This window comes from Hyaena hyaena, unplaced genomic scaffold (genome assembly GCF_003009895.1).
Source record: "Hyaena hyaena isolate Hyena2069 unplaced genomic scaffold, ASM300989v1 scaffold_98, whole genome shotgun sequence".
NCBI lineage: Eukaryota > Metazoa > Chordata > Mammalia > Carnivora > Hyaenidae > Hyaena > Hyaena hyaena.
In genome coordinates this window covers 1550204-1576417 of record NW_024080730.1, presented here as the reverse complement: position 1 = coordinate 1576417, position 26214 = coordinate 1550204, and the positions used below count along the sequence as shown (strand labels likewise).

The window sequence follows — 26214 nt, the reverse complement described above, 5'->3', positions numbered from 1 at the left end:
CTCCCGGCCAGGTGGGAACAGCAGGTGTGCAGGGTGTCCTTGGAGCCACCTGGTGACCGGGGCGGGGGAAGGAGGGACAGGCCGCGTAGGACCTTTCAGGATCAAGCCAGAGGCTGGAGGTGTAGACTTTTTACCCAGAGGAGCCATAGGGAGCTCTAAGCCCCTGGCGAGTGATGGAGTTGCATCCCCAAGTGTCCCCTAGAGGCCGAGGTGCCCCAGAAGGGGGGGGGGGGGCAAGCGAGGGGGCTGGTCTTACGGGTGTAGAGTTGCTGGAACGGGCGGGGAGGAGTCTGGGGGCACAGTTTTTCAATGCCTGGCAATTGCCTTTGGCTTCCGCAAGAAAAGGACATTTCTGGGAGTTTGGTAGAGAATCTGGTCAACGCAAAACATGAGCCTCTAGTTACAAGGGTGCCCCCCGACTCCCACCTCGGCCGAGGGGCACCCCTGGGTGCTCAAGCGGCCGTCGGGGAGAACGTGCAGCTCCACAGAAGCTGCACTGCATCAGGAATCTCCTGTGGGAGACGATGGCCCCACACTGACTGCAGGGACGAGACTGCAGCGTCCCCGGCCAGGCCAGGAGGCCGGGCCGTGGAGGAGGGGGCGCCCAGCCCCCTTGGAGCGGGTGCCCCCTTAGGTAGACGGCAGCGCGGGGGGAGCTCGAGGGGCGGCGGGACCCCGAAAGAACAGTCGAGCGTGGGGCCTGAGCCCCGGCTTCGGGGGAATGCGCCCGCCCGCCCACCCGCAGCCCAGCCATGGCCCAATGGGTAGACGGAATCGCACACCGGACTAAGCCATCTTGGGCCAGAATTCGGAATGCCACACGTAGCAAACAGTTAATGATCAACTGGCCGCCCCTGTCCAAAAGGCCTAGAAGTTATAGCGCCATAAAACGTGTCAAATGTCTGTCCCTGAGCAGACGCGACTCGACAGCTAGGGAGGGAGCCCTTCCGGGCTTCCCCTCTCCGTAACCTCGGTCCCCGAGGCGGGTCTGTGGGAAAAGTTCCCCCGGGCAAGCCGTCTGTCTGGAGAAGATTCCCACGCACTGGGTCACACCTCCCGCCTCACGGCCCAGGCCCCGTGGCCTTCGTCGAGGGGACACGGATTCCTTCCCAAGTTGCATATTTTGGGAGAAAGTCTGGAGTTGTTTTTTAAACAGAGCGTGTCTGTGCCCCCTTGAGGGAGCACGGAGGAGTGGCGGGGGGGGCGGGGGGAGGGCTCGGGCCCGCACCCCGCCATCCTGCCCTGACACCCAGGGAAAGCGCCTTCTCCAGAGCTGCTGACTTTCGCCAATTTATATGCTAATTCCAGAAATGATTCTTCCTACATTAAATAAAAGCTGAGGAATGTTCCAAAGGTCTGAACAGACTGTACCACTAACAGACAGGGGAGAGCAACGCGGATCCCGCCCGCGGGAGTGCCGGGCGTGTGAACTCGCTCTCGCCACACACACCTGCCTGCTTTCAGGCCCACGTGCTCCCTCAGCTGACTTGGTCAAAGTAAAACTGCTTCGGCATCCAAAGCCTCCAAGGGCCCATCTTGACCTTGAGGTCCCCTTTCCGAGTAACCTTTTGGGAAAGCAGAGAGATTGCAGAAGAAAGGGGAGGGTCCATACCGAGCCTGCGCCCCCCGCAGGGTGGTCGCCTACCTCGGACCCCGTCAGCACCACCCGATGGCGGTCCCCTGACCCAGGACCGAGGCCCCCCGCCTCCCGGACAGCCTCCTCGCGGCCTCCCACCGGCCCCACAAACACACCGGGTTTCTAGACCTTTCTCCAGCCTCACCAAGACTTTCTTGCTTCAGACGCTTTAGCACATTCTGTTCCCCCCGCCAGGATGGCTCTTCCCCACGCCCTGGGGCAGGTTACCCCAACTCATCTCAGCTTAGAGCGGCCCGCCCTGACCATCCGATGAGGCGAGGCCCCAGCTGTACACACAGCGGGCACTGCCTTTCCGTCCCTGGCGCTCCTGACAGTGGAATGAGCCGTATGATACTTTGTTCAGGGTCTGTGGCCACCAGTCCGTGGTGAGCGCAGGGACCAGGGGTGTCCTGTATCCGGGTCTAGAAGAACGCTTGCCACAGAGCACGGGGGGGGGGGGGACACGGAGGGAGAGGTGGGGAGGTGGGTGTTTGGATGGATGGACGGAAGGAAGGATGGGTAGATGGATGCTGAGTGGATGGACGGATGGAAGAATGGGTGATCGAGGGACGATGGATGGATGTCTGAATGGAGATGAGGGACGGGAGGGGGGGCCCGAGGGGCGGGTGAGAGTGTGGGTGTCTGGGTGGGAAACACTGTTTATCCTCCGAAAAGACAAGCGCCCTGGGAGGGTTTTCTGGGGCCACGCCGACCCCAGGAGGCCACGTCCCCGCCCCCGGCCTTGGAGGCAGACGTTCGGAGCAGGCCACCCTCCTGGCCCCGCTTTTCCATCGCCGAGGCTCCCTCCATAGGGCGTCCGTACCTCCCACATCCAAACCCCACCCCCATCCAGCCCAAGGCCCTCTTGCCCAGAGACCCTCCCGGACACCCCCCCCAACACCGGAGGCTGGGGTGCCCCAGCCTATCTTCCCTCCCTGCCAGGACGGGTGCGCTGAGCCGGAGGGCTTGGGTGGGGACGCGGTAGCTCTGCCCCGAGCGCGCGCAGGCCCGGCGCCAGGCTCCGCCTCCTCCCAGAGTCACAACTTTCTCGCAGCCTCGCCTTCCTAACATGCAGGGCCTGGTGCGCGCTCAACGAATGCTCAACAGGGATGTCCACTGACCGATTAATTGGAGCCTCTAAAGGAGCGGCCGTTCTTGGGGGAAACCAAGTCAGATTCCTCTCCACACAGCAGAGCCCTGTGAACGGAGCCCCCTCAGTCCCCACAATCACATCTCTGCTCGTGGCCGGTGGCTCGAGCCTGTAGGGGCCCAACTCAGTCACATACAAGAGAAGTCCCTACGCGGTCTACAAGGCCCCCAGGGCCTGGCCACATACCCCCTCTCCCCGGAGCACCTTGCCCCTCGATGCGGCCTCCCGAACAAGCCTGAGCGCCCAGGGCAGGCTCCCCTCAGGGCCTTTGCACATGCCGCCGCTCGCTCTGCCCACAAGGCTTTTCCCCCAGATCACCACATGGCTTCCCCATCCCTTCCTTCCTAAGGTATCTGCTGAAACGGCCCTTCGTCTAAGGGCCTTCCCTGACCCAGTGCACACGGCAGCCTCCCTGCCCCAACCTGAACCCCCCTGCCACCCCCACACAGCAGACACTCCCCGGTTCTTACCACTTCTCCCACCCAAGCTCTGTTCTCTCGTTCTTGGCCCCCAGTGAGCGTTCAATAAGTGGTGATTGAGTGGATGGAGGGATGGGGAGGTATTCACTCACTCATCAGTAATAATAACAATCGATAGTAATCATAGTCACCAATAAACGATGGCACGGATCGATACAGTATCAGTAAGTGGGAGGTTGTGCGTCGTCATGGGGTCCCAAAGGGGCAGAGGCAGGCACTCCGATGGGCCTCGGGGACCTCCTCTTTTAGGAAGCAGAGAGAAGTTGCTGCCTGAAAGATGTGTGAGGGTGGGGAGCGTGGCAGACAGAAAGAATGTGTGCAAGGGTCCTGGGGCACCAGTAGCAGATGAGCACACAGAAATGCGTTCTCTCCCCGTCCGGAGGCACGATGTGGGCAGGGCCGGGCTCCCTCCTGCGGGCATTACAGCTCCTGGGGCTCAGCGTCCCTGGGCTTCTGGCTCCGTCCCTCCAGCCTCTGCCTCTGTGGCCACGTGCCCCCGACCCCCACATGTTCTCTCTTCTCTTCTGAGGGCACCTGCCATTGGATTTAGGGCCCACGTGGATCAGCAAAGACGGTCACATCTTATAATCCCTTTAACACCATTACACCTGCAAAGACCCTCTTTCCTAAATAAGGTCACATTCACAGATCCTGGGGGTTGGGGCTTGGACAGATCTTTCCGGAACCATGACCAACTTCCCGGGCAGAGCCCTGATGGCGAAGGTGGGTTTGATGGGGTGTGACGGCCCCACAGCGCGGAGGAGCGGGGGCCGTGGGTACCCTCCTCACAGACGTGAGCTGAGATAGAAGAGGCGAGTGGCCCATGCTCACCGCACACCCCCGGGCCGGCATCGGGCTCAGCAAACCCAGGGGCTCAGCAAACACAGCTGCATAAATGCCAGGGCCTTCCTCAGTGTTCCTCCACACAGAGCACGGCACCCGCAGCCGTGAGGCAGGCCCCGTGAGGGACCTGAGGAGGTTCCCTGAGTGAGCCCAGGGGCCCGCGTGTTCCCTGCCTTGATGGCCTCCTTGATGGGCTTCCCCCAGACAAGACGGTCCCTTCCCGTGTAGGGTTCTTCATTTCCAAAAACATCAAGGGTCCTTACCCACCTGGTGCCCTGGGCCTGCCTGCCCCTCCCTGTGCATCAGCCCATTACCACCCCTCTGCACACGCGTGCACACACACGCACGTGCATACACACACACGCACATGCACACCAGGCCCCCTTCTTCCTCTCCGCCTGACACACCCTTTGCCAGATCCACGTTCCGGAACCCCTTTTGTCCACCCAGAGGCTGTGAGCCCTGCAAACCCCGGAGCTGCCATTCGCTGTCCCCGCCTGTCTAGGCCCAGGTCCCTGTGTAGCCAGAACGCTGGCCGGAGGGCTGGCCCAGGAGCTGTGGCCTCCAAGCGGCCCCCCAGCGGGACGGCAGAGAGGAGCCCGGTCCTCACCGCAGGCTCAGAGAATCACCCAGAGGCGCCTTCCCACAAACGCCTCCCTGGGCGGACAGGCCTGGGAGGCAGGGCCAGCGGGCCCCGGGGGGAACGGGCCGCTGGGTTTGCTCCGCGGAGCCGGATAAACTGGAAAAGCAAAGGTCCGCACTGGGCGTCCCGAGCTGGGCAAACTGGAAGTGCTTCAAAGAGCCGGGCACGGGGCCGGGCCGCCAGTTCACACGGCCGTGGCCAAGCCCAGCTGGGTCGCCCAGGCCCCTCGGCCCCGCCCCGCAGCCCCCCAGACCCCACGCGCAGAGCGAGGCATCTGACCGCCAGCCCCTCGGCGGCCAGGGGCCCCCGCCGGCCAAGCACAGGCCTCTTTCTACGTCAGATATTAATCAAACGCATCCCGATCATGATCAGCGGAGGCCGCTTGGCAGCGCGGGCCTGGCCAGCCTCCAGGAGGCCCACCTCCAGCCACAGGGCCGACGAGGATGGCAAAAGTGATCCTTGGCAAGGACGGCACATTGTCCCACGGCTGTGGGAAAGCGCTCGGTGCGCAGACATCTCCTTCCGGAGAGCGTACGAGGAAGCGTTCGCGATGGCCTTAGGGGAGACGGTCAGCCCGGCTGGACGGGATGAGTGACATCAGGTCCCAGCCGCGTCCCGGACTCCGGAGCCGTGTAAGCGGCCGGCGGGACATCACTACGCCTCAGCGGCGGCCGGGGGGCTCCGCAGCGCTTGGCGCGCCTTGCGCACGGTTCCGGGTGGGAGCCCAGGCCCCCACACCCGCCCCCGAGCACTGGAAACCCATGAGGACCCGGGGCAGAGGTGGGGCGCGGGCGGCGGCGGCGGGGGGCCTCCGGGCCGCCACGCAGGAATGTCAGGGCCTGGCTCACTTTCTGAACCTGCCATATGGCCCTGCGTCCTGGGACCCAGGCTGGTGGCCAAGGGAGCCCTGTGGCTGGGTCCGCAGCCCTCCCGGCCGCCGCGTGAGGCCATTTGTCAAAGGTGTTTCCCAGAAGCTTCTCTGGAAGGCGCTGCCCTTCGCGAAGCCGGTTGGGCCGGAGCCAGGCAGAGACATCTGGGGGCTCTTGGCAAACGTGCCAGCCACCCTGAGATCAAAAGTCTCTCTCCTGGTTATGCTGGGTTCTCGGTGGCATAACCGAGAAGGCATGCCTCCAGCAGGGGCTCCCCCAAGACAGCCGTGTGTGTCCAGGGATCATCAGCTGTTTGACGGGGAGGCCCAGAGCAGGGGCCACCGCCAGCGGACGTGGCATCGGCATCTAGAAGGAAACAGGGTCCTCGTGGGTCCGAGGGTGGCCCAGGACACAGACGAAAAGGGAGCGCCCCTCCCCAGGACCTGCCTTCTAGAAAAGTTCTAAATAAACGTGCGGGGATGCAGACCAGCCTGGCTGTCACGCTGCCCACATGTGCTCTCCTAATGCAGGACAGGGTGGTGGCGGCTCCGTGGGCATGGACACCGCACGGCCCCGCCTCCCGGCAGCCCCGGCATCTGAGGGAAAGACACGGGACACTGCTTTTGCCGTCAAGCCCTGCGTGTCCAGACTCACCTGCCTCCGATGGTGACAAACTTCATCTCCAGACGGGGCTGATCACTGTAATCGTTACCCAGGCTGGCCTGGATGGCAGCGGCCATTGATGATGCCAATGAGGGGCACCGGGGCGGTTTAGTCGGTTGGGCGTCTGACTTCGGTTCATGTCATGATCTCACGGTTCATGGGTTCGAGCCCCGCGTCGGGCTCTGTGCTGACAGCTCAGAGCCTGGAGCCTGTTTCGGATTCTGTGTCTCCCTCTCTCTCTGCCCCTCCCCTACTCACGCTCTGTCTCTGTCTCTCAAAAATAAACATTAAAAATAATAATGCCAATAAAATGGGAGTTGGGACTGAAGTTGGGGTGGGGGGTGGGGGGGCACAAAATCTGCAAGACTCTCCTTGACCACCTTCGAGCGGGGGACCCAGAGCCAGACACCCAGCGGGGCTGAGCTGCGCTCGTGGCTGGCCCTGCACTCGCCTTGCGGCCGGCCTTTCCCCTGTCCTCACTGCAAACCAGCCAGGTAGGCAAGCGAGGTGGGAAGAGTTTGTGCAGCTGGCGGCAGCCACACGGGGACCCCAGCCGATCGCAAAGACTCGGCCCCGTGTCTCCCTGGAACGGATTCTCCCCTGGCCTCCCCGTTCGCCTCGGAGAGTCAGCTACTGATGCTGGTGCAGGGAACAATCACCCATTTTACAGATGCAGACACCAAGGCCCGGTGGCTTCGCCAGCTTGCCTGAGGCCACACAGCTACCGACCGGCAAGACCAAGACTGGAACCCAGATGGGACCCCAGAGCCCACTCCGCCACGGTGTGCTCAGGCGCCCACCAGAGAAGCCAAGAGAAGGGCTGCCGTTGGCACATGCTCGTAGCAGAGGAGGCCCCTCTGCCGGGCTGAAGTGTGGCCCCCACGATTCGTGTCCCCACGGACCCTCAGAGTGCAAGCTCTTGTGGAAGTAGGGTCTTCACACTGGAGTAGAGTGAGCCCTGAATCGAATGACTGGAGAGGGGCCCACGTGACCACGGAGATGGTGGGGACGGGCCGCCACGCCCAGGGGTGCCCCGGGGGCCCCTAAAGCTGGAAGATGCAGGAAGGACCCCAGAGACCCTGCAGAACCCTTGATCCTGGAACTTCTCTCTGGCTTCCAAACTGGGAAAGAAAACCAATTTCTGTTGTTTAAAGTCACCTCGCTCGTGGCCGCCCGTTACGGCCGCCCTGGGAGGTTAGAATGACGGCCGAGCACCTGCGGGTGTCCGCTGGGGCTCCCGTCCCCCGGCCACCGTCCCCCACGTGGGCGGAGCAGAGGCCCCGTCCTGCACACCTTCGCTGCTGTGTGGTCCGATGGTCACAGCCCTTCACTGATGTGGCCAAATGATGCGCCGGGTGGAAAGCAAGACCTTTGGGCCCCCAGGACCCCCAAGCACACTCTTTGCATCTTTTTATTTTATTTTTTTTAACGTTTATTCAGTTTTGAGACAGAGAGAGACAGAGCATGTGTGGGGGAGGGGCAGAGAGAGAGGGAGACACATAATCCGAAGCAGCTCCAGGCTCCGAGCTGTCAGCACAGAGCCCGACACAGGGCTCGAACTCACAGACCGTGAGATCATGACCTGAGCCAAAGTCGGACGCTCAACGACTAAGCCACCCAGGGGCCACCACACTCTGCATCTTAAAAGAAGCGTCAAAGGCATCCGATCAGGAGGGGGGGTGAGCCTTCCTCAAGCCCGAGCGAGCGGACGATTCTTCCCGGTGTCAGGCCTGCCTCTGTGTGCGAGGGACCCGTCACACGCGCCACCTTCAGACACCTCCAACGGTGACGCGATGCCCCCGGCTCTGAGCTAAAAGCAGCCTCCCTGTCCTCACTCGGGTGACTCTTCACCCCACACTGTCCCAGAAAGAAATATGATCCCTTTTGTCCATCCGGGTGGCCAGTGCTTTGATTTCTGGAAGCAGCAAGCGCAGATGTGCACGCGGCCTGGGGGTGGGGCAGGGGTGAATGCTGGGGGACAGGCGGGGGAGGGTGTTCCAGAATGTTCTGAACCTCCGTTGCCCCCTGTGAAACAGAAAAGAGAACGCAAGAGCGTGCATGGCTCACTGCCACAGAGAGGTGAGGGGGGCTGGGGTCCCTCAAGGTCGGCTCTGACGGGGGGGGGGGGCCGTACCTGGAGGTTTCTTTGGTCGTTTCTTCCACGGATGTGGTTCTAGGCCCTTCTCTCCCCCTTCTTGTGGGTGTCTACAGTCAGCCCCCTGCCAGCCTGGGCCACCCGCCGTCCGACACCTCGGGGACCAGAGCAGCCAGACTCATCTCAGACCCCCTCCCTCTGCTAACCAGGCGGATGGCGTTTGAGCCCCAGGCCCCACGACAAGCCCCTTCTGCGAGAGGCTCGGGGGACCCCACGTCTGAGTGCAGGACGCGTGGCCCTGACAGAGGACCAGAGACCCTGTCTGGGCCAGGTGGCCACACCCCACAGTAGGGGACCCGGGGGGGGGCACCGGGGCGGGAGGGGACTCTGCCCTCTCACCCCCACCCGCTGGCTGTAGAAGGAGGCCTTGGGGGCTGGGCACAAGGTCGGGCACCCACTCGTTCTTCTGTGTACGTAGCCACCAGGGATTTGTGGAGCACCTACTATGTGCTGGGCAGTATTCCAAACGCCGGGAACCCAGCAGGGAATCGAATAAAGACCTTGCCTTCGTGGGGTTTATATTCCAGGGAGGGGACACAGAGCATGTGCTACACAGATGACCAGACGGTGGGAACCGACAGGGAGAAAGTCAAGGCAGGAAACTGAGGGCGGGATGGGGTCGACCTACCATTGGGGGGGGGGGGCATGGCATGTGTAAAGGCCCCGGGGCACACGTCCAAGGAGCTGCGGGGAGGGAGTAAGCTGAAGAGCTGTGGGGTGGCGGGGACGGCCCACCGAGGGAAACAGGGCCACGTGATATAGTAATCACAGAGGTGCGAGGTCTGAGCCACGCCACCCACCCCAGCACCCAGATGCTCGCTGTGGGCGCCAGACGTGGACACCTCTTGTGCCCCAGGGGACGGGGCTGCCTGCGTGGTGGCCAGCCGGCGGGGCTGGGACGGAGACCACTCCAGAGCCTCCCAGAAGGGTCCCCTCAGCCAGGGATGGTCTGCTGGCTGCACGGGGACTCGGCACCCCACGTTAGCGCTGTCACGGTGCCTGCCCACCGGGCCAGGCTGCCCCCCATCCCAGGTCTCCCACACCCATTCTCCCAGTTAACACAGCGATGACCGAGCCCTGACGGAGGCGGCGTGGGCCATGGCGGCTGAGGAAGTTCCCTGGGGTCAGAGAAGCCTGTGGCAGGAGGAGACACCTTTGCAGAGAAGGCAGGGAAAGAAGTTTCCGGCGGGGTGGGGGGTAACTAAACCCTCCCCTTGCCCCCCGCCCGGCCTGGTGCAGGAGCTGGGAGGGAAGGCAGGCCCGGCTGAGCCCGAGGCGACACCTGCTGCTGGAGCTCTGCTGCCCCCCGCTGGCTGTCGTCGGTACTGCAAGTGTCCCTCCAGGTGTGCGCTCCTACCTGGCCCCGCCTCCGGGCACCCAGGCCTTGGGTCCACCTGTATGCAAATCAGCTCTGGGGCCCCCAGCCCACTGCCAGCAGGGGCAGCATGAGGACCCCGCGTCCCCTGTCCCCGAGGCCGGCCCGCATGCGGCCCTCCGGAGCCCCAGCAAGCCCACCCTCAGGGGCTGCTCCCTGTGCACACCTCCTCACGGGGTCCTCAGAAGGTGCCGCCTCAGCCCCGCGACGAGGGGCGCCAGGGCCCGGCCCCCGCGGGGAGGCAGAGAGCTGCCCAGGGCTGGTCGATAGCGCCGGCCCCTCCCTCCACACCAGCCGCAGGGAAATGCCAGGCATGACACGAGCCACTTCGACTTGTCCCCAGCCCCTCGAGGCCACTTCTGCCCTCTGTCACATGCCAGGATGCTAAGGCCGGAGGAGGGAAGGGCCCTCACGGAGTGGGGTGCTGGAGAGCGGGGGCCGAGCCCGGGGGACCTCCCGCCTGCCGCCTCTGCTGTCGATTAGCAAACCCGTCAACCAGTCAGTGGCCTCCTGGGAGCCCCTCCCCCCCAGGCCACTTCCACTTCCTGGGCCTCACAGGATGGCCGGTGGCCCCAAGGGGGCTGATCGCTCCCCACCTTGCAGCCACGCGCCTCCCCATGGACCCCAGCCCTCTGGGCCCAGAGCAGCCTGTTAGGATCCTGCCGAGGCCCCAAGGAAAGCCGCCACAGCACAAGCCCCACCCGAAGGCCAGGCCCAGCCTCGGGGCCACCGCCAGCACACAAGCCAAAGAAAGAGAGATGCTCTCACAGCCCCCTGGGCCGCGGCCGCCGGGAGAACCCCGGACCCAGGCGGCAGGCGCCTGGATGTGTCCTCAAGCTGCTCTGGGTCACCTCACGGAGAAGAACAGGACACAGGAGCACAACCCCGTCCACGCTGCCTCCTCCTTTGACCACTGGTCCCATCGGGTCTGGGCTCAGCGAAAACAGGAGCCGCCACTGATTAGCCCTTGTCAGGAGCTGTGCGAGTGTCCTGGGGCCACCAGACAAGTGCCCACAAACAGGCGCTCCCACCACATGGGCCCCGCCCACTTCTGGTCGGAAGTCAGAGGTCAAAGTGCAGGTGGGGCTTGCCCTGCAGGCCCTGGGGCAGGGCCCTTCCTGCCTGGCATCCAGAGCCTCCGGGCATCCCTGGACTTGTGGCCACTCTCTCCGCCCCCCCCACTGCCTCCTCCGCATCTGCGTTCTCCCCTCTCCTTACAGGGAGAGCCTGTCCTATTTAGAGCCCAGTCAAAAGACCGTACGATCGAGATCCTTGATGTGATCACACCTCCAAACCTATTTCCACGTCAGCTCACATTCACAGTACAGGGGTTAGGACTTGGACTTTGGGGGCCCCCCTGGCCCCCCTACAGTGGCACGGGGGGAGGGGCACCCTCAGTGACTCGCCAAGCCAGCCGCGTGAGCAGCACCCGGGAAGGGGCTAAAACACGCGTTCCCGGGTGGGCACCCCCCCACCTCCCGCCAGGCCTGCTCTATCAGAACCGCAAGTGGGGCCCAGCCACCCGGGTCCCCCAAACCCTCCAGGGGCTCTGATGCAGGCTCACGTCTGGGAGCCGTTGAAATGATACCAGAAAATGTCCCTTCCTGACTCCCGGATCCATACGCACGATAGGCTAGTTTGCACAGGTTGGGGTGTCACATCTGTGTGGGGTCGAGGGGGCCTGAGACCTTCCAGGACGCTGGGTGCTCACAGGCTCACGGCCGCCTGTGAGGTGGAGGTGCTCAGCACTAGAGCAGATGAGGGGTGGGGGCCGGCGGGGGCGCCAGGGAAACCGAGCCGGCACCCCAGCCTTGGCGGAAATCTGCAGTGAGCTACTTTACCATGGCTCGGCGAAGGCAGGGGAGCCGCGCCAGGAAATCGCCAGGGGACCTTCACACGTCGGGGGCCCTGGGGACTCGCATGGGAAAACCAAAGCAGAGCGTGAGCCGGGGCACAGACCAGCGTAGGGGTGCGGCCTCCAGCCCTTCCGGGGCGCTCACGTCTCATACGGCGTTTTTGAACTTGGGGCAGCTGGTGAATCTCCTCTGTCCCACATTCGGATTTGCTAATATTTTGGTGGCAGTTTTTCAACATAATCATTCCCCTCGTACTTGCATACATTTCAGGTTATGGCCTAAACACGTTTTTCTAAGGGCCAGGGACCGGGCAGACACCCGAGGGCCCTCGCACCGCAAGGCCTGCCCTCCGTCCAAGCAGGAACCTTCCAGCTTATCTGAAAGCGGGCCACACCCACTTTTTCCACAATCCACCTTCCGCCAGCCTGTCTCCGCCTTCCCTGAAACATGTCCTCTTTCTCAGCCTAAAAGCTCGGGCAGGACAGTCGGAAACATCGCACGGCAGGGACAAGCCACCCACACCCACGCCATCGAGCGGAAAGACCAACGGGTTCGAGCATTTCTGGGTTTGCTTCCGCGCAAACGCTCCACAGTGGGAGTGTGACATCCCAAGGGGGGACCCTTTCGACGTGAATGGAGGTGACAAAGGAAACGGGTAGAAACCAGCTCCCGGACTCCAGAGCACCCCCCCCTTCCCCCCTCCCCCCCCCCCCCCCCCCCCCCCCCCCCCCCCCCCCCCCCCCCCGCTCACAGGAGAGGAAGCACCGAGCGGGGGAGGCGGCGGGACTTTCACCGCCGAGCTGTGCCACCCAGCTGCCGACGCTCTGCGCTGTGCCAGGCTCAGGGTCACCTGGGGCGCTGACGGGTGTGCCCCACGACTGAAGGCAGTGGGCGGGGGAGGCCGGGCAGCTGCGCCCCCCTCCCCAGGCAGGGGGGCCAGATGCGGGTCACGTGCGGGTCAAGAGGACCCTGGGATGGAGCTGCCTCAGGCCCGGCACCTGTCGGGGAGGAGCCAGCGGGGGAGCGGCCCCAAGCCCAGAGAGAACCGGAGTCGGCTCCAAACACATGCACCTTCACGCTCCCTGGGCCCTGAATCTCCTCCCCCCGGGGCCCTGCTGTGGGGCCGGCCTCGGGGGGCAAGACGCAACCCCGAGCTGCCGCCAGGGCCCCACGGGCGCCATACGGACGGCCCCAGCCGCGGCCCCCACCCCCGCCCTCCCCACTCCGCTCTGCACATCACCAGACGACCACACGGGTGAGCCCTGGGCCGTCTGCAGCCTCCACCAAAGGCCCCCGGGCTTGCCCCTCGCGTACCTCCGTCCTTCCCGGCATGTGTGCGGCGAGGACTCCCGGGCTAACAGAGGGGCTCTTACCTTCCGGCTTTGAACCGGGGCACCTGTGAGAGCTGGGGGGCCTGAGGCCCGCTGAGCCAGCTGCACGTGGACGCCTGTCACATAAAAACCACAAGCCTCCACGCCTGGCGCTAAGGCCCTCAGGGCAGGCCGCGGCGCCCGCCTCCGTAACAGCCCTGGGCTCACCCTCCGCCCTGGCACCGGTCAGCACCGGCTCCTAAGAGAAAAAGAAAAAAAAAATCTTATGACTCAGTTTCCCCACCTACAAGCCGCTCCGAGGTTGAACCGTAGCTCCGAAGTTCGAAAAAGGCCCGGGGGTCAGCACATCCGCTTCCTCAGGGGTCATTACTGCTGCCACCCACCCCCCCCTTTCCAGCCGAGGGAGAGGGAGGCTTAGAAAGTGTAACTGTGAGTCAAGGTCGTGGCAGGCGGTGGGGGGGCCCAGACGCCAGCTGCAGACTGCATGTGCCCCGAGCCTCTTTGGGGAGAGCGGCTGAGAGGGGAGAAAGTCGCACGGAGTCCCCCTGCCCCCTAAGCCTGCTCCTTCCAGCCGGTGCCCGCCCGCTTCCCGTGGGGGCTGCAGGGACCCTCCTGTGTGCGGGCCACACGACCTCACGTCCTCGTGCTAATGTGCCGCGGGAGGACACCGAGAAGAGGCTGCCGGTTCCCTCGCCTCCCTGCACCTCAGTTTCCCCATCCGTCAATGGCGCCCCAGCTCGGGACTCCGCAGGATTAAACCAGCCAGCACCCACCTCGTGGGGCGCTCAGAGAAGCACCACAGGGAGCAGGCACTCAGACAGCGACTCCTAATGATCGCTGCTGCTTCGGACTCTTGAGAGGCCATTTACATGTCTGCTGCTTCAAAGACAGCCTTCACCTCATGGGGCCCCCGGAAACGAGGTGACGGCGCTGAGGCTGTAGGTCGCAGCCCAGCACACCTCCACCCCAACCAGACCTCCCACCAAGCAGCCCGCTGCCTCCTCTGGCAGACCTGTTCCCCTTTTCCCTAGGGCCGCCAGGGAGCTCCCAGCTGGCCTACAACAGTAGTGGGTCCTTGGGTGTATGTACCACCTCTTCTTTCTGCTCATGGGCCCAGCCTTTTCTGTTTCCACCCCACTTTACATCCGTGCCTGACAGCACGTTTAGAGAGTGAATGGCAGCATCTGATGTAAGATACCTTCTATTTTCCCGGCATTCAGTGGCAGCAAAAGCTGTCAGGGCACCAGCCGCACACAAGCACGGCCAGGCCCTGGGGACGGAGGAAGGAATGCAAACACCCGCTGCCCCACAGGGCGGGGAGCAGCAAGGAGAGGGAAGGGCCATGCTGCTGGGGGAGGGCGGCCGGACCCCCGCGGAGGCAGGGCCCCACCGCTGCCCGTTTGTGTCCAGCTGCTGCTGTCCTTGCCCAACACACCCACCCCCAGGCCTGGCCAGGGCTCTGGTCTTGCCCAGGGCCCAGCCAGGTTCCCTATACTCAGTTAGGCAGTTTGGGGCAAACCTCAAAGTATGATTCACAACTCGCCACCAGCAACAACGGCGCTCATCAAGCACTCTCGGAAAGGAAGCGAAGCAGGAACGGGAGAAAAGCTCGCTCTGCCTCGGCTTTGGCCTCTGGACACGCAGCAGCGTCTCCTGGGAACGAGTTCGAAATGCAGATTCCCGGGCCCTGCCCCCCAGCCAGTGTCAATCGGACCGCCCGGAGCGGGGTGGTGGGGGGGGGGGTGGTGCAGAGCTCTGAGCAGGCCTCCCCCAGGGGATTCTGGGAGCCACTGGCCCAGCGCCTACGGCCAAGCATGGTCCCTCCACCCCGGCGTCTGGGGGGTCAGTGGCCCCCGTCCACCTGCCCATTAGCGGAGAGGAAAACTGGAGGCCAGGAGGCGGGGAGGGCAGGTCAGGCTCACCTGGTGACAGGTGTTGCCGGGGCCCCGAAGCGGATTAGCCAACTGCTGTCAAACCCAGGGCCGCCCGGGTCCCCGCAGATGTGGCCCTGCCGTCACCAGAATGGCGGGGGGCCCCGGGTGCGACCGGTGGGCTGGGGCGGGCCACCCGCACGATGCCCGCGGCGTCTGCTGGCCACTTTGATGTGAGGTGCACGGCTGAGCCCCACGCCCCCTTCTTAAATTTTAAGAGCAGCGAGGTGTGCCTGCCTTTCACTTTTTTACAAACAATGAATTGCTCGAGCCTTTTAATAAGAACCACCAATTATCTCTGAGGAAGAAAACCAAACCCCGGCGGCTTTGGTGAAAGACAAGATCCCTCCCTGCTGTGCTGAGCGGCTGTGACCACATGAAAGGCCCCAAACCACTTGCCGAGCCCCCACTCCCGGGTCCCGGCGACAGACTGGTCCCAGGTCCTGGACCCCATCCAGCTTCTGGCTCTGCACCTGCCCGCCGGGCAGAAACCCCCAGACGCTGATCGAGCGGCTCTGGCCCCTGAGGGTGCCTGGGGCCTCCCAGCCGCCCCTGCCCCCCGCCGCTGCCACCCTGGGCGCTCCGATTTCATTCCTCCGTTTGCCCCGCACCGGGATCAGGCTGGGCTGGGTCACATCGCCACGGTAAGTTGGGGACACTGGCGAGCAAGGTCTTCAACCATGTTCTTCTAGAGAAGTGACCTGGCTATTTCTGCACGTAAGTTTCACGTACATTTTTCAGCTTATCAAACTTTGTGGACGAAATTAGCATTGTGTTTAGAACTGTAACAAACCTATGGATTCACTGGGGAGCACAGACACGTTTCAGTATCCACCCTTCCTAGCTATTAACGGGAAGACTGTGGGAGGCAGAATTCTAAGCCCCCCAGGGAGCCTCGAGCTAGTACACGCTCCTGCCACTGGGCGTGCGTGGACCCAACCGTGATGCCATGGTCACTCCTGGGGTTGAACGACGATCTGGGACACGGCGGACTTCGAGAAAGGGGGAGTATCCTGGTGGGCCTGACCTAATCAGGTGAGTCCGTAAGCAGTCAGGGCGAGGCACAAAGGGCAAGGGGATTCGATTTGCAGCAGGTTCTCTGCTGCTGACGGAGGCCTGGGAGCCGAGTAGCGGAGAACGCAGGGGGCCTAGGAACAGCCCTCTGCTGACGCCAGCAAGGAAACGGGAACGTCAAGGGCCATAACCTAAGGCCTCAGAAACAGAACTTGGCTGACAACGTGAATGACCGCAGACGCAGGCTCTTCCCGGAGAAGGAGGGGCAGCGCAGGCCGAGCCCCGCCGTGCAGGGCGCCCCGCGAAGCAGCACCTGCCCGCGCGGCCTGCGGAGCTGCGAGTGCGGGCGTGTGGAGGTCTGAGGCGGCGGCGTTCTGTCCGGTCCAATCACGGGACTTAGTGCAGCTCTAGTTTCCTGTGTACGGCCTTGTATTCTAGGAGCTCGAGGATTTTACTCCCACATCAATAGTTTCTCTTATGGTATCTTTTAACATAAACCGACAGCAGCTTGTTCCTAGTGTTTAGAAAAGCGACTGACTTCAGTGTATTAATCTGACAGCATGCCATGTTGCTGAATTATTGATCTTAGCATTTCTCTAGGGGCAATCATGTTGTTTGTGAATAAAGAGATAGGTTTCTTCTTCTTTTTTTTTTTAATGTTTTATTTATTTCTAGGAGAGAGAGAGAGAGACAGCGTGAGCAGGGGAGGGTCAGAGAGAGAGGGAGTTACAGACTAAAACAGGCTCCAGGCTCTGAGCTGGCAGTCAGCACAGAGCCCGACGTGGGGCTCGAACCCACGAACCGCGAGATCATGACCCGAGCAAAAGTCGGACGCTTAACCGACTAAGCCACCCGGGCGCCCCGAGATAGGTTTCTTCTAATGCAATTTTTTTACTTACTTGGTTTTAATAAGCTGGTCAGGCTCTGACTCTGCTATTCCTACCGATAAAGGGCCTGACGGTACTCTCTCTCCGTCGGGAACGCTCTTTCCCGCAGGTATCTGGCCGGAGGGCAGCCCCAGGGCACCCCCGCAGGGTGAGGGGGACATCCGGTGGGGAGGGGTGGCCCGGCGACGGGAGGCAGATTATTTATAGAACCAGGAAAGGGCTGAGAGCCACACGGAGAAAACCAGCTGTGCCCTGTGCTGTATTAGTGGGATCTCATAGTTGTCAAGTGGTTGGATGGAGGGATGGATAGACGGATAGCTGTCAACTGATTGGATGGACAGATGGATGGATGGACGGACAGATAGATAGTTGTCAACTAACTGGATGGACGGATGAATGGATAGTTGCCAACTGATTGGATGGATAGATGGACGGATGGACGGATGGATAGTTGTCAATTAATTGGATAGACGAATGGAGGGATGGACGGATAGTTATCAACTGATTGGAAAGATGGATGGATGGATGGATGGATGGATGGATGGATGGATACTTGTCAACTGATTGGAGAGAAGGATGGAGGGATGGATGGATGGGCAGATAAGTGGACAGATGGACGGACACACAGGCAGATGCAGGCCTGTATCCCCAGCCCTATCCACCGGGAGAACCTGGGCACAGCAACACCCCAACAGCAGTAAACACTCCTCACACCCACATCTTGGTTCCCAGATGCTCTTCTTAAAGGGACAGGGGTCCTCGGAGCGATGGCTGTTTCCGGGGCTGGAGCACAGGAGGTGCGACATGAGCCCGCAACGCCTTTTCACACCAGAACGCAGAAGCACTCAAAGGATAGCAGGTACCCAGCAAACGGACACAAAATCGAGATGGAGCGGTCCCCACTGGCCAAATGAGAATCTGCACATGGAACGGAGTCCCAGACCGCACGGAACACGCGGAACGGGGGAAATCCCCATGCGTGCAGAGGAAAGCAGGGGAGAAGTAACTGAACCTGGAGAACCGGATGGTCCCCCAGCTTCAAAGCACCTGCTCCCGCCCCGAACTCCAGGGGGAAAAGCAGCAACGTTCCACTGGGCGGCCCGGCACCACCGGCAGCAGGCGAGGGGGCAGCACCGGCCACGGGGCCCACGGAAACCGCCCAGCAGCTGCCAGGACACGTTTCTGTGACCTTCCTACGAACGCCGCAGAAACCAGCTGAGAAGCCTCGCGTGACCCTGGCCGGGGAGCCTCCCGCTGTCACTGGCTGAGGTCACCTGTCCGGGGAGACCACAGGCGACCACGGGGTCCCAGGGACCACAATGGAGGCTCAGGATGGCCACGACCGGGGTGAGCACCAGCCTGCAGGACGGCACCACACCGCCCCCGTGGCCCTATCTGTTGGGGACCCTCCCTGAGGTGCGGAAGGCGAAGGGGGTCAGAACAACCTAACTCTGCAGTGATCCCTCTGCATCTGCATTCGTGTCCATGTTCTCATTAAACATCTGCTCCTCCCTGCCCTCCCCCACCCTCAGGAATGGCGGCTAAGTCCTTCCGGGGCTCCCCAGTGGGGGCAGCGGCCCGGGGCCTCCACGGGGAACCTCAGAGGGAGCGGAGGCAGCCCCCGCCCACTCACACCCCTGCCGGGTCACGGGGACGGCAGGCAGGCAGCTCCAGGACCTGGGGAGCTCACCTGCAGAGGCCTGGGCTGGCTGGCGGCCCAGAGCTGGGCAGGTACCAAGTGAGTCCCCCCAATGTGGAGGACTCAGGTCTCCAGGCAGGTGGGGGCTTTGGTGCCAACCCAGGTCCCTGCCTCGCCCACACACCAACTCCAGGCCCATCGATGGCCAGGACCAAAGGCCTATTTGGTGTGTACGGCTGTGAGCCCCTCACTCTGCCCCACCCCCTTGCCCCCTCCCCTGGGCCTGACCCCTCCACTGGGCCAGCTGCCCCGTTTGCCATCTCACGGACACCCAGGCCAGGGCTCCCCGGGGCACGGTGACGTCCTGCCCCCACCTCCGCCCACCTCCACCGGGGAGTGACACCAGTCCAGGTGTCCCAGACCCCCGCATGGCACTGGGGGACCGGGGTCCAGCAGGGCTGAGCCGCCTGCACCTCGCCCCCGAGCCGTGACCAGAAGGCAGCGACCTGGGGTCAGCACCAGGACTTGCACGAGGGCGCGGCAGAGGCCAGCACGTCCTGCCTGGCACCGGGACGAGGCTCGCCCTGGGTGCACGAGCCGGCAGCCCAGGCCAAGCGGCCAGGCTCCGGGCCTTGGGTCCCAAGAGTAAGCAGGCCTCTGGCCAGCCCGGGAAAGGCAGGGAGCTATCCCCGGGGGTCCTGGGGTCCAGCCTGCACTGAAGGGACTCCAATCCTGCCACCAGAGGGCGCTCAGACACCGGACGCAGGGGAGGACAGGGTGGTATCATTACAGCTGCGGCGGCCCCTGGCCTCACCCTTGTCCCCGGAGAGCACAGGTCTCTGCCAAGGCAGCTGGGCACAGACTCCTCACCCACTGCCCCCCGAGGGGCTCCCGCGGAGCCCCCGGACCTGAGGGGTAGCACGTCAGTGCGTGGGGCTTCGGGCCAACCCTGGAGCAGAATCTGCAGTGCACAGGGCGGGTGCGTAACACAGTGCCCGGACCCACCCGGACCCACCCGGACCCACGCCTCCCTAAGCACTGGGGTCTCCTGACGTTTTGGAAACTTATTTTTTTTTAAGTTACTTTCCCGTAATCCCACTTCTCAGACACCCTGGGGAGATGGAGGTGACCTCCTGCAGTGGAGTCGGCACCAGCCCCTCACTTCCCCCTCAGTGCCCACAGCAGACATCACTCATCCATCCCAGCACCGTTTTCCAGGATGATTTCCAAACAGACCTGCAGGGGCCCCACTCGAGTCGGAGACGAGAAAACCCCTTCTTAATGGCTTCTCTGGGTTTACGGTGAGTCAAGTGGCAACATGGCCTGCCACACACTATTCACTTTTCCCTCCTCTGCCACGCACCCCACAGACACACAGAGCTACCCCTGGGGCGCCTGCGTGGCTCAGTCAGCTGAGCGTCTGACTCTTGGTTTCGGCTCAGGTCGTGATCTCCCGGTGCGTGGGATCGAGCCCTGCACTGTGTGGAGCCTGCTTGGGATTCTCTCTTCCTCTGCCTCCCCCTTCGCTCACTTGTACACACACTCTCTCTCTCAAAATAAACAAACTTAAAGAAAAAAGAACCACCACCAGCTTACACCTGCTTTTACACAAGTTAGAAAAAGGCACCCGTCACCTTGGGAAGACACCCAGTGCCTGGACACCCCCTTGCAGCCAGGCGTGCAGTACACGATCTAAACCACCTCACTTGGCCACCCAGTTCCAGAGAAAAACAGGATGGAAGCTGGGTCCAAATAAGAACGACCTCACTTTTTGCAAGACTTCAGGATATAAACTATTGACGTTCTGACCCGTAAAAAACTCCACGCACAGTCGGCACTCAGCGGAGCCGTGAAATAATAACAGTCAAGAGTCTCTTCCTATAAAACCACCCGAATCGAAGGCCCTGGGAAGCTGCCGGCGGCCCGTGCAGGCCCTGGGGGGCCCGTGGTCCCTGAAGGCCACCAGCAGCGAAGGCACCGTGGGAACTGCCCGGCCCACAAGGCCACAGCCTCCTGCTTCCCGGCCGGGCTCACGGGCCCCGGGAGTCGCCCGCTGCCCGTGTGCGGAGAAGTCACAGTCCCGCTGAAGGAGCGACAAGAGACGACGGCCGGCGCGGAGCTCAGGGCGCTGCAGGACGTGGCTCTGCGGGGCAGCCGGGCCCCTGCGCCGCCACGCGCGGGGGCAGGAAGCCAGGCCACGGAGAGTCCCTCCTCCTGGGCTGCCGCCTCAGCCAGTGTCCATCCCAAGGCCGCGCCGCCACCTGCCGCCCGCGCCGGACGGCGCCCCTGGGGGTCACCTGCGCAGCCGCAGGTGCGGGTGGTGGCCCAGCTTCTCCAGCAGCTCGTCCTCCGTGGGCTCCTCCAGGACGTCCCTGGGGAATCGGGGCGGGAGGCGGGGGGGTGTACGGGGCGCTCTGGAGAGGGACCCGCGAGCCCCCAGGAGAGCGTGGGCACAACCGGGGAGGCCCTGCTCCCCATTCAGGAGTCCTCAGACGGGCGCGCAGCTTGGGGAGGACCGCGGACCCGGGGACGGCGACCAGCTCTGGGGTGTGTGTCTGGTGTGGAAGGCCCGGGAGGACGCCCCCCAAAGCCGGCCCACGGGGCGCTGCCCAGCACGGCGGCTCCGACACGCGCACGCTCGCGGGCGCGGGGTCCCGCCGCTGGCCTGTCTCTGGGCGACCACCCCTTTCCAGTACTGACGGAGGACGGCTTCCACGCCACCGCGGGGAGGGAGGGCGGGCTTTCCTCGGGCCCCTGCTCCGTCCACCAACAGAACCACCCGGAGACTGAGGGGCCCGAGACCACAGACCTGCTCCCAGCCCGGAAGTCGGCGGGAGGGAGGCAAGGTACCGGGGGCCTGTGGGGAGTGTCCCTGTCGCAGAGGATGCCCCCCGCCCGCCACCGCCCCGCCTCCCCCCTCGCCGCCCAGGAGCCCAGCAGAAGCCCTTCGTCATCCACACACCTGAACAAGAGCTGCTCCACAGTCACGTGACAGGCGGCGTCTGGGTCCCCGGCGAGGGACTGCAGGTGAGTGCGGCGGTCCCACTTGTGAAGGAAATTCTGGGGGGGGGGGGGGGGGGGGGGGGGGGGGGGCCAGTGGGTACGAGTCCCATACAACCAGCCCCTCCCCCCCGCCGCGGCATCGGGCAGGAAGCTGAGCTTACTCCGGACACTGGGGTCCAGGGCCCAGCAAGGCCACGGCTCCTGCCGGCCTCCCCCGCCCACCCGGGGCAGAGACCCCCAAAGACGGGGTGTCAGGGCATCCCAGGAGGCCCCCGGCAGCCTGGGCGAGCAGCGCTAAGCCCCAGGGCAGGACAGGGCCTCAGCGGAGCACTGTGTAAACCCGGCACAGAACGCCCCCCGGGACCAGGGGGCCCAGCTGGCAGCTCCACGCCACCAGCAGCAGGTCAGAGGCAGCACGGGCAGGGGTCTCACTACCTCCAAAATCAGAGCCAGAAACAGGTTGACCCAGATGACCGACGACACCAGCCACCACAGCACAAAGTACATCTTCGACCACCTGCGGAGGAGGAGGGCCCCGGGGCCGCTGTGAGCTGCACACGCGACGGGCCCACGCGGTGGGGAACGGCGCACGTGAGGGCCACGCATCGGGGAACATGAGGGCCACGCGGCAGGGAACGGCGCACGTGAGGGCCACGCGGCGGGGAATGCTTTCCAGCCGCCCCACTCAAGGCTCTGGAAGTGGTCAATGAGTAGCCACGGTAGCATGGACAGCAAGCGGTACAGCTGGGATTCGAACCCGGGACCATCTGCTGGGGCCGGTCTGAGCTCCCAGGCCCTAGGGAGCCTCAGCCCTCAGAGGTCCCCAGGAGTGGAGAGCCCGGGGTGACAGGGCACGGGGACGCGGTGGGGGCAGGGTCACTCACGGGCCCGAGAAGCGCCGATAGGCGTCCAGAAACACCTGCCAGTTGTTCACCACCATCACGTTCCACAGAGTGATCAGGGCGGCCTGTGGGGACGCACAGGGGTCCAGGAGGGCATGGGGAGAGGGCCGGGAGGGCAGGGGGCGCGGGGCAGGGGGCGCGCGGCTCACCGCGAAGTCATCGAAGTTGTTGGCCCAGTACTCCAGCTGCTCGAAGCTTCCACAGGGTGCCGTGCTGTTGTCAGGGGCGAGGCTGTGGGGACACAGGAAGCTGGGCGGGGATGGCGACAGGTATGGGGGGGGACCTAGCACTGCCTCAGCCCCCGCACAGCGGGAAGTGGGAAGCGGGCTGGGCCCGAGAAAGCAGAGGAAGAAACGACCCTCCCCCAGAGGTGCAGCCCGTGAGGGCAGCCAAGGGCCGAGAGCTGCAGACGAACAGGGAAACCGAGCTTCCCAGACAGCGGCTCCGGGTCGGGGCCTGCGCACCGCACGCCAGGTGTGGCCGGAAGGTAAAGCGAGGGACACTGGGGTGGGGCCGCTGCGCTGAACAGGCTTCAGTACAGAGTCTGGGGGAGGGGTGGGAGGGGGAGGGAGGGGAGAGGGTGGGGGAGCGGGGGTGGGGGTAGTGAGGGGAGGTGCTGAGGACAGCAGCAGCAGCAGGGGCCCTAGCTGCTGGGGCCCTCCTCTCCGAGGGGAGGGGGAGGCTGGGGGGAGGGGAGGAGTGGGGGAGCAAGGGACAGGGAGGCAAAGGAAGAAACACCAGGAGCCCCCCCCAGAAGCCTGTCCCCACAGCGCCACCCAGGCCCAGTTTCCCCCCAGACCCCACAGCCCCAGACACTCCCTCTGGTGCCTTCAGGCCCCACCTCACCTGCCGTTTCCAGGAGCCACGACGACACCCCGGAACAGGTTGATGCCCAGGACGGCGAACACGTAGTACACGACCTGGGGGGGAGGGGCCAGGTCAGCGCCACGGGCACACGGAGGCTCGGGGCCAGGCTGGGCCTGTGACTCCCGGCCCTGGACCCTGCCCCCAGTCGTGGCTACGGCTGGCCTCCCCCAGGAGCACTGATACCTCTCCTCCAGGGGACCCTCTCCCGACCCCAACCTGCCCCACAGGGAAGGAGCGAGGAGCCGCCCCCACAGGGGAGGCACAGACACAGGGGCCCAGGGGCAGGGCTGAGGTGGCCAAGTCAAGGTGAGGCTGCCCACCCCTTCTCCAGCACAGAAGTGGCAGCAAAGAGGTAAGAGGGACCCCTACTCTGGGCTCCACCCAGAGCCCGCGGCAGTCCTGCGGGAAGGGGGTTCCCAGGGGAGGGGGGTCCCAAGGGAGGGGGGTCTCGGGGAGGGGCAGGTAGGAACTGGCCAGGCTTCTCCAGGAGGTAACGATGTCCAAGGAGCACCACTCAGCAGCCTCATGCCACAATGAGACGAGGCTCCCAGTGACCCCTGACCTGCCCCCGCCTGTCCCCACCGGGCGCAGTGGGAGAGGAAGGGGCACGCGGCCCAGGCTAACCCGACCCCTTCCGGGCCTCCGTTCTCGCTGCTGCGCTCAGTGCCGAGAGCAGCGTCAGGTCCCCCCGCCCGCCCTGGGCAGGACCGCGGTTGGAGACGAAGGCACCTCGGCAGGAAGGCTGGCTCTGGGGGTGGCGGGGTGTCCGGGCTGTCCCTCGGCCGACATGGCGGGGGCTCCCCAGATCCCTCTGAGCAAGCAAGGGGGACCAAATCCCCATGTGGGCTCTACGGGGGCTTCAGGGACCAATAGTGCCTCTCACACTTTTAAAATCGGCGTCTCAAGGGGCGCCTGGGTGGCTTAGTCGGTTAAGCGTCCGACTTTCGCTTAGGTCATGATCTCACGGTTCGTGGGTTCGAGCCCCGCGTCGGGCTCTGTGCTGACTGCCAGCTCAGAGCCTGGAGCCTGTTTCAGTCTGTGACTCCCTCTCTCTCTGACCCTCCCCTGCTCACGCTCTCTCTCTCTCTAGAAATAAATAAAAAAAAACCTTAAAAAAAAAAAAAAAAAATTAAAATCGGCGTCTCAGGTGCCTACGTGGCTCAGTCGGTTAAGCATCTGACTCTCGATTTTGGCCAAGGTCATGATCTCGTGGTTCATGAGGCCAAGGCCCCACATCGGGCTCTGCGATGACAGCACGCAGCCTGCTTGGATATTCAATCTCCCCACCCCCTTCTCTCTCTCTCAAGATAAACAAACTTTTAAGAAAAAGGAAAAGGAAACGAGGGTCTCAAAACGGCCTGCGACCCAAACACCGTGAGGGGTTCCACGTGACCCACGGGATCTCTGGCACAGAGTGGGGGCGCGGCAGGCGGCCCTCCCTGCAGACCGGCCGTGAGGGCCACCCCCTCCGGTGGCAGGAGCCCCCCGGCTTCCGGCCTAGACAAACCGCCGCCTCGCACAGGGCCCCCTCCCCCGAGCAGCCGGCCCGGGCTCACCCCCGGCCCCCGCCCCGGCCAGAGCCGCCACACTCACCACCAGGATGCCGCCGAAGGCCCGCATGTTCTTGAGCAGGTCCAGGATGGTAGTGGCCACCACGGCCATCAGCTGAGGACGGGAAGGAGCACGGCCCGGTTCCTCCCGGTCCCAGCGAGGGGACGTCGACCCTGCCCGCCACCCTGACCCTGACCTGGAGAGGCAGGACAGGACAGCGAACTACCAACCTACACACCCGTACACGCCCCCCACAGGATCTACCCACACACTCCTGCACACACCCCACAGTACACACACACATCTGTACACAACAGTATCCACCACACATCTGTATACACCCACAGTACACACACACGCCTATACACACCCACAGTACACACACATACCCACCTGTACACACCCCACAGTATCCACACACACACGTGGACACACCCCACAGTACCCACACACACGCACCTGGACACACCCCATAGTACCCACACACACGCACCTGGACACACCCCACAGTACCCACACACGCACCTGGACACACCCCACAGTACCCCCACACACAAACCTGGACACACCCCACAGTATCTTACTACCCAACCATACACACCTCTACATCCACACGCACAGAACTGCAAAAACATATACACACACACACCCCACACACACAGCTATATATACACCCTGCTGCTACCAGTAAACACCGGCATGAACAGATACATCTACACCCACTGCACTCATACTCACAGACACACACCCTCGTGCACTCACGTGCCCCCCCCCCACCCCAGACACAGGTGCGTCTCAATTCCAAGCCCCTGGCGAAGCCACAGTACACGGCTCAGACCACACTGCGCGCAGACCCGCTGAGGCTGGGCAGTGGGCTCCTCTCTGGTCCGGAGGCTCCAAACAGGCCCAGACCCAAGGAGGCCAGGTCAGCCCTAGTGCTCGGGTCAGAGAAAGGAACCCGCCCAGGCTCCCCAGCTGGGGGGCTGCTCCCCTCACGTGCAAACCCGAGCCCCGGGGAAAGGCTTTCCAGGTGGTCCATTTACCCCACATGATGTGTTAGATCCTGACGCTAGAGGCCAGCAGACAGAAGCCACCATGCGCGTGTGCACGTGATTATGTGCACGCGTACAGGACACGTGTGTGTGTACGTGTAACTGCTTGCGGGTATGGTCACGTACATGGGCGTGTGCACATACAGTACACATAGGCACATGTAAGTACGCGTGGGTATCATGTCCGTGTGGGCACATGCAGAGTGCGCAAGTACGTGTAACTGCATGTCAGCACGTTTGCGTACACGCACATGTGCAGTGTGTGTACACGTAACTGTGGGGGCACAGTTATGCACATATGTGTGCACATACGGTTGGTGTATGTGCGCCAGCACGTGTGTGGTATGCTCGTGGTTACATGTGTGTTG

At 63.5% G+C, this 26214-nt stretch overlaps 1 protein-coding gene and 1 non-coding gene across 5 annotated transcripts in view; both read right to left on the bottom strand.

Moving 5' to 3' along the window:
- Positions 1-16718: 16718 nt before the first annotated feature.
- On the bottom strand, positions 16719-16803 carry TRNAK-UUU. Its single transcript has one exon. It is a non-coding gene; the product is annotated as a tRNA-Lys (tRNA).
- Positions 16804-20059: 3256 nt separating this feature from the next.
- Positions 20060-26214, bottom strand: part of TPCN2 (two pore segment channel 2) — a 28460-nt gene continuing 22305 nt past the window's right edge. For 3 of the 4 annotated variants that reach the window (XM_039235449.1, XM_039235450.1, XM_039235451.1), the window contains 7 exons: positions 24837-24908; positions 23223-23296; positions 22526-22607; positions 22359-22441; positions 21910-21991; positions 21434-21531; positions 20060-20843 (listed from right to left, as the gene is read on the bottom strand). In XM_039235449.1, coding sequence (XP_039091380.1) covers positions 20765-20843; positions 21434-21531; positions 21910-21991; positions 22359-22441; positions 22526-22607; positions 23223-23296; positions 24837-24908 — 570 coding nt within the window. In that variant the 3' untranslated portion in view covers positions 20060-20764. Of the gene's footprint in view, positions 20844-21433; positions 21532-21909; positions 21992-22358; positions 22442-22525; positions 22608-23222; positions 23297-24836; positions 24909-26214 lie in introns of those variants that run through there. The other variant, XR_005528943.1, reaches the window with a different exon arrangement.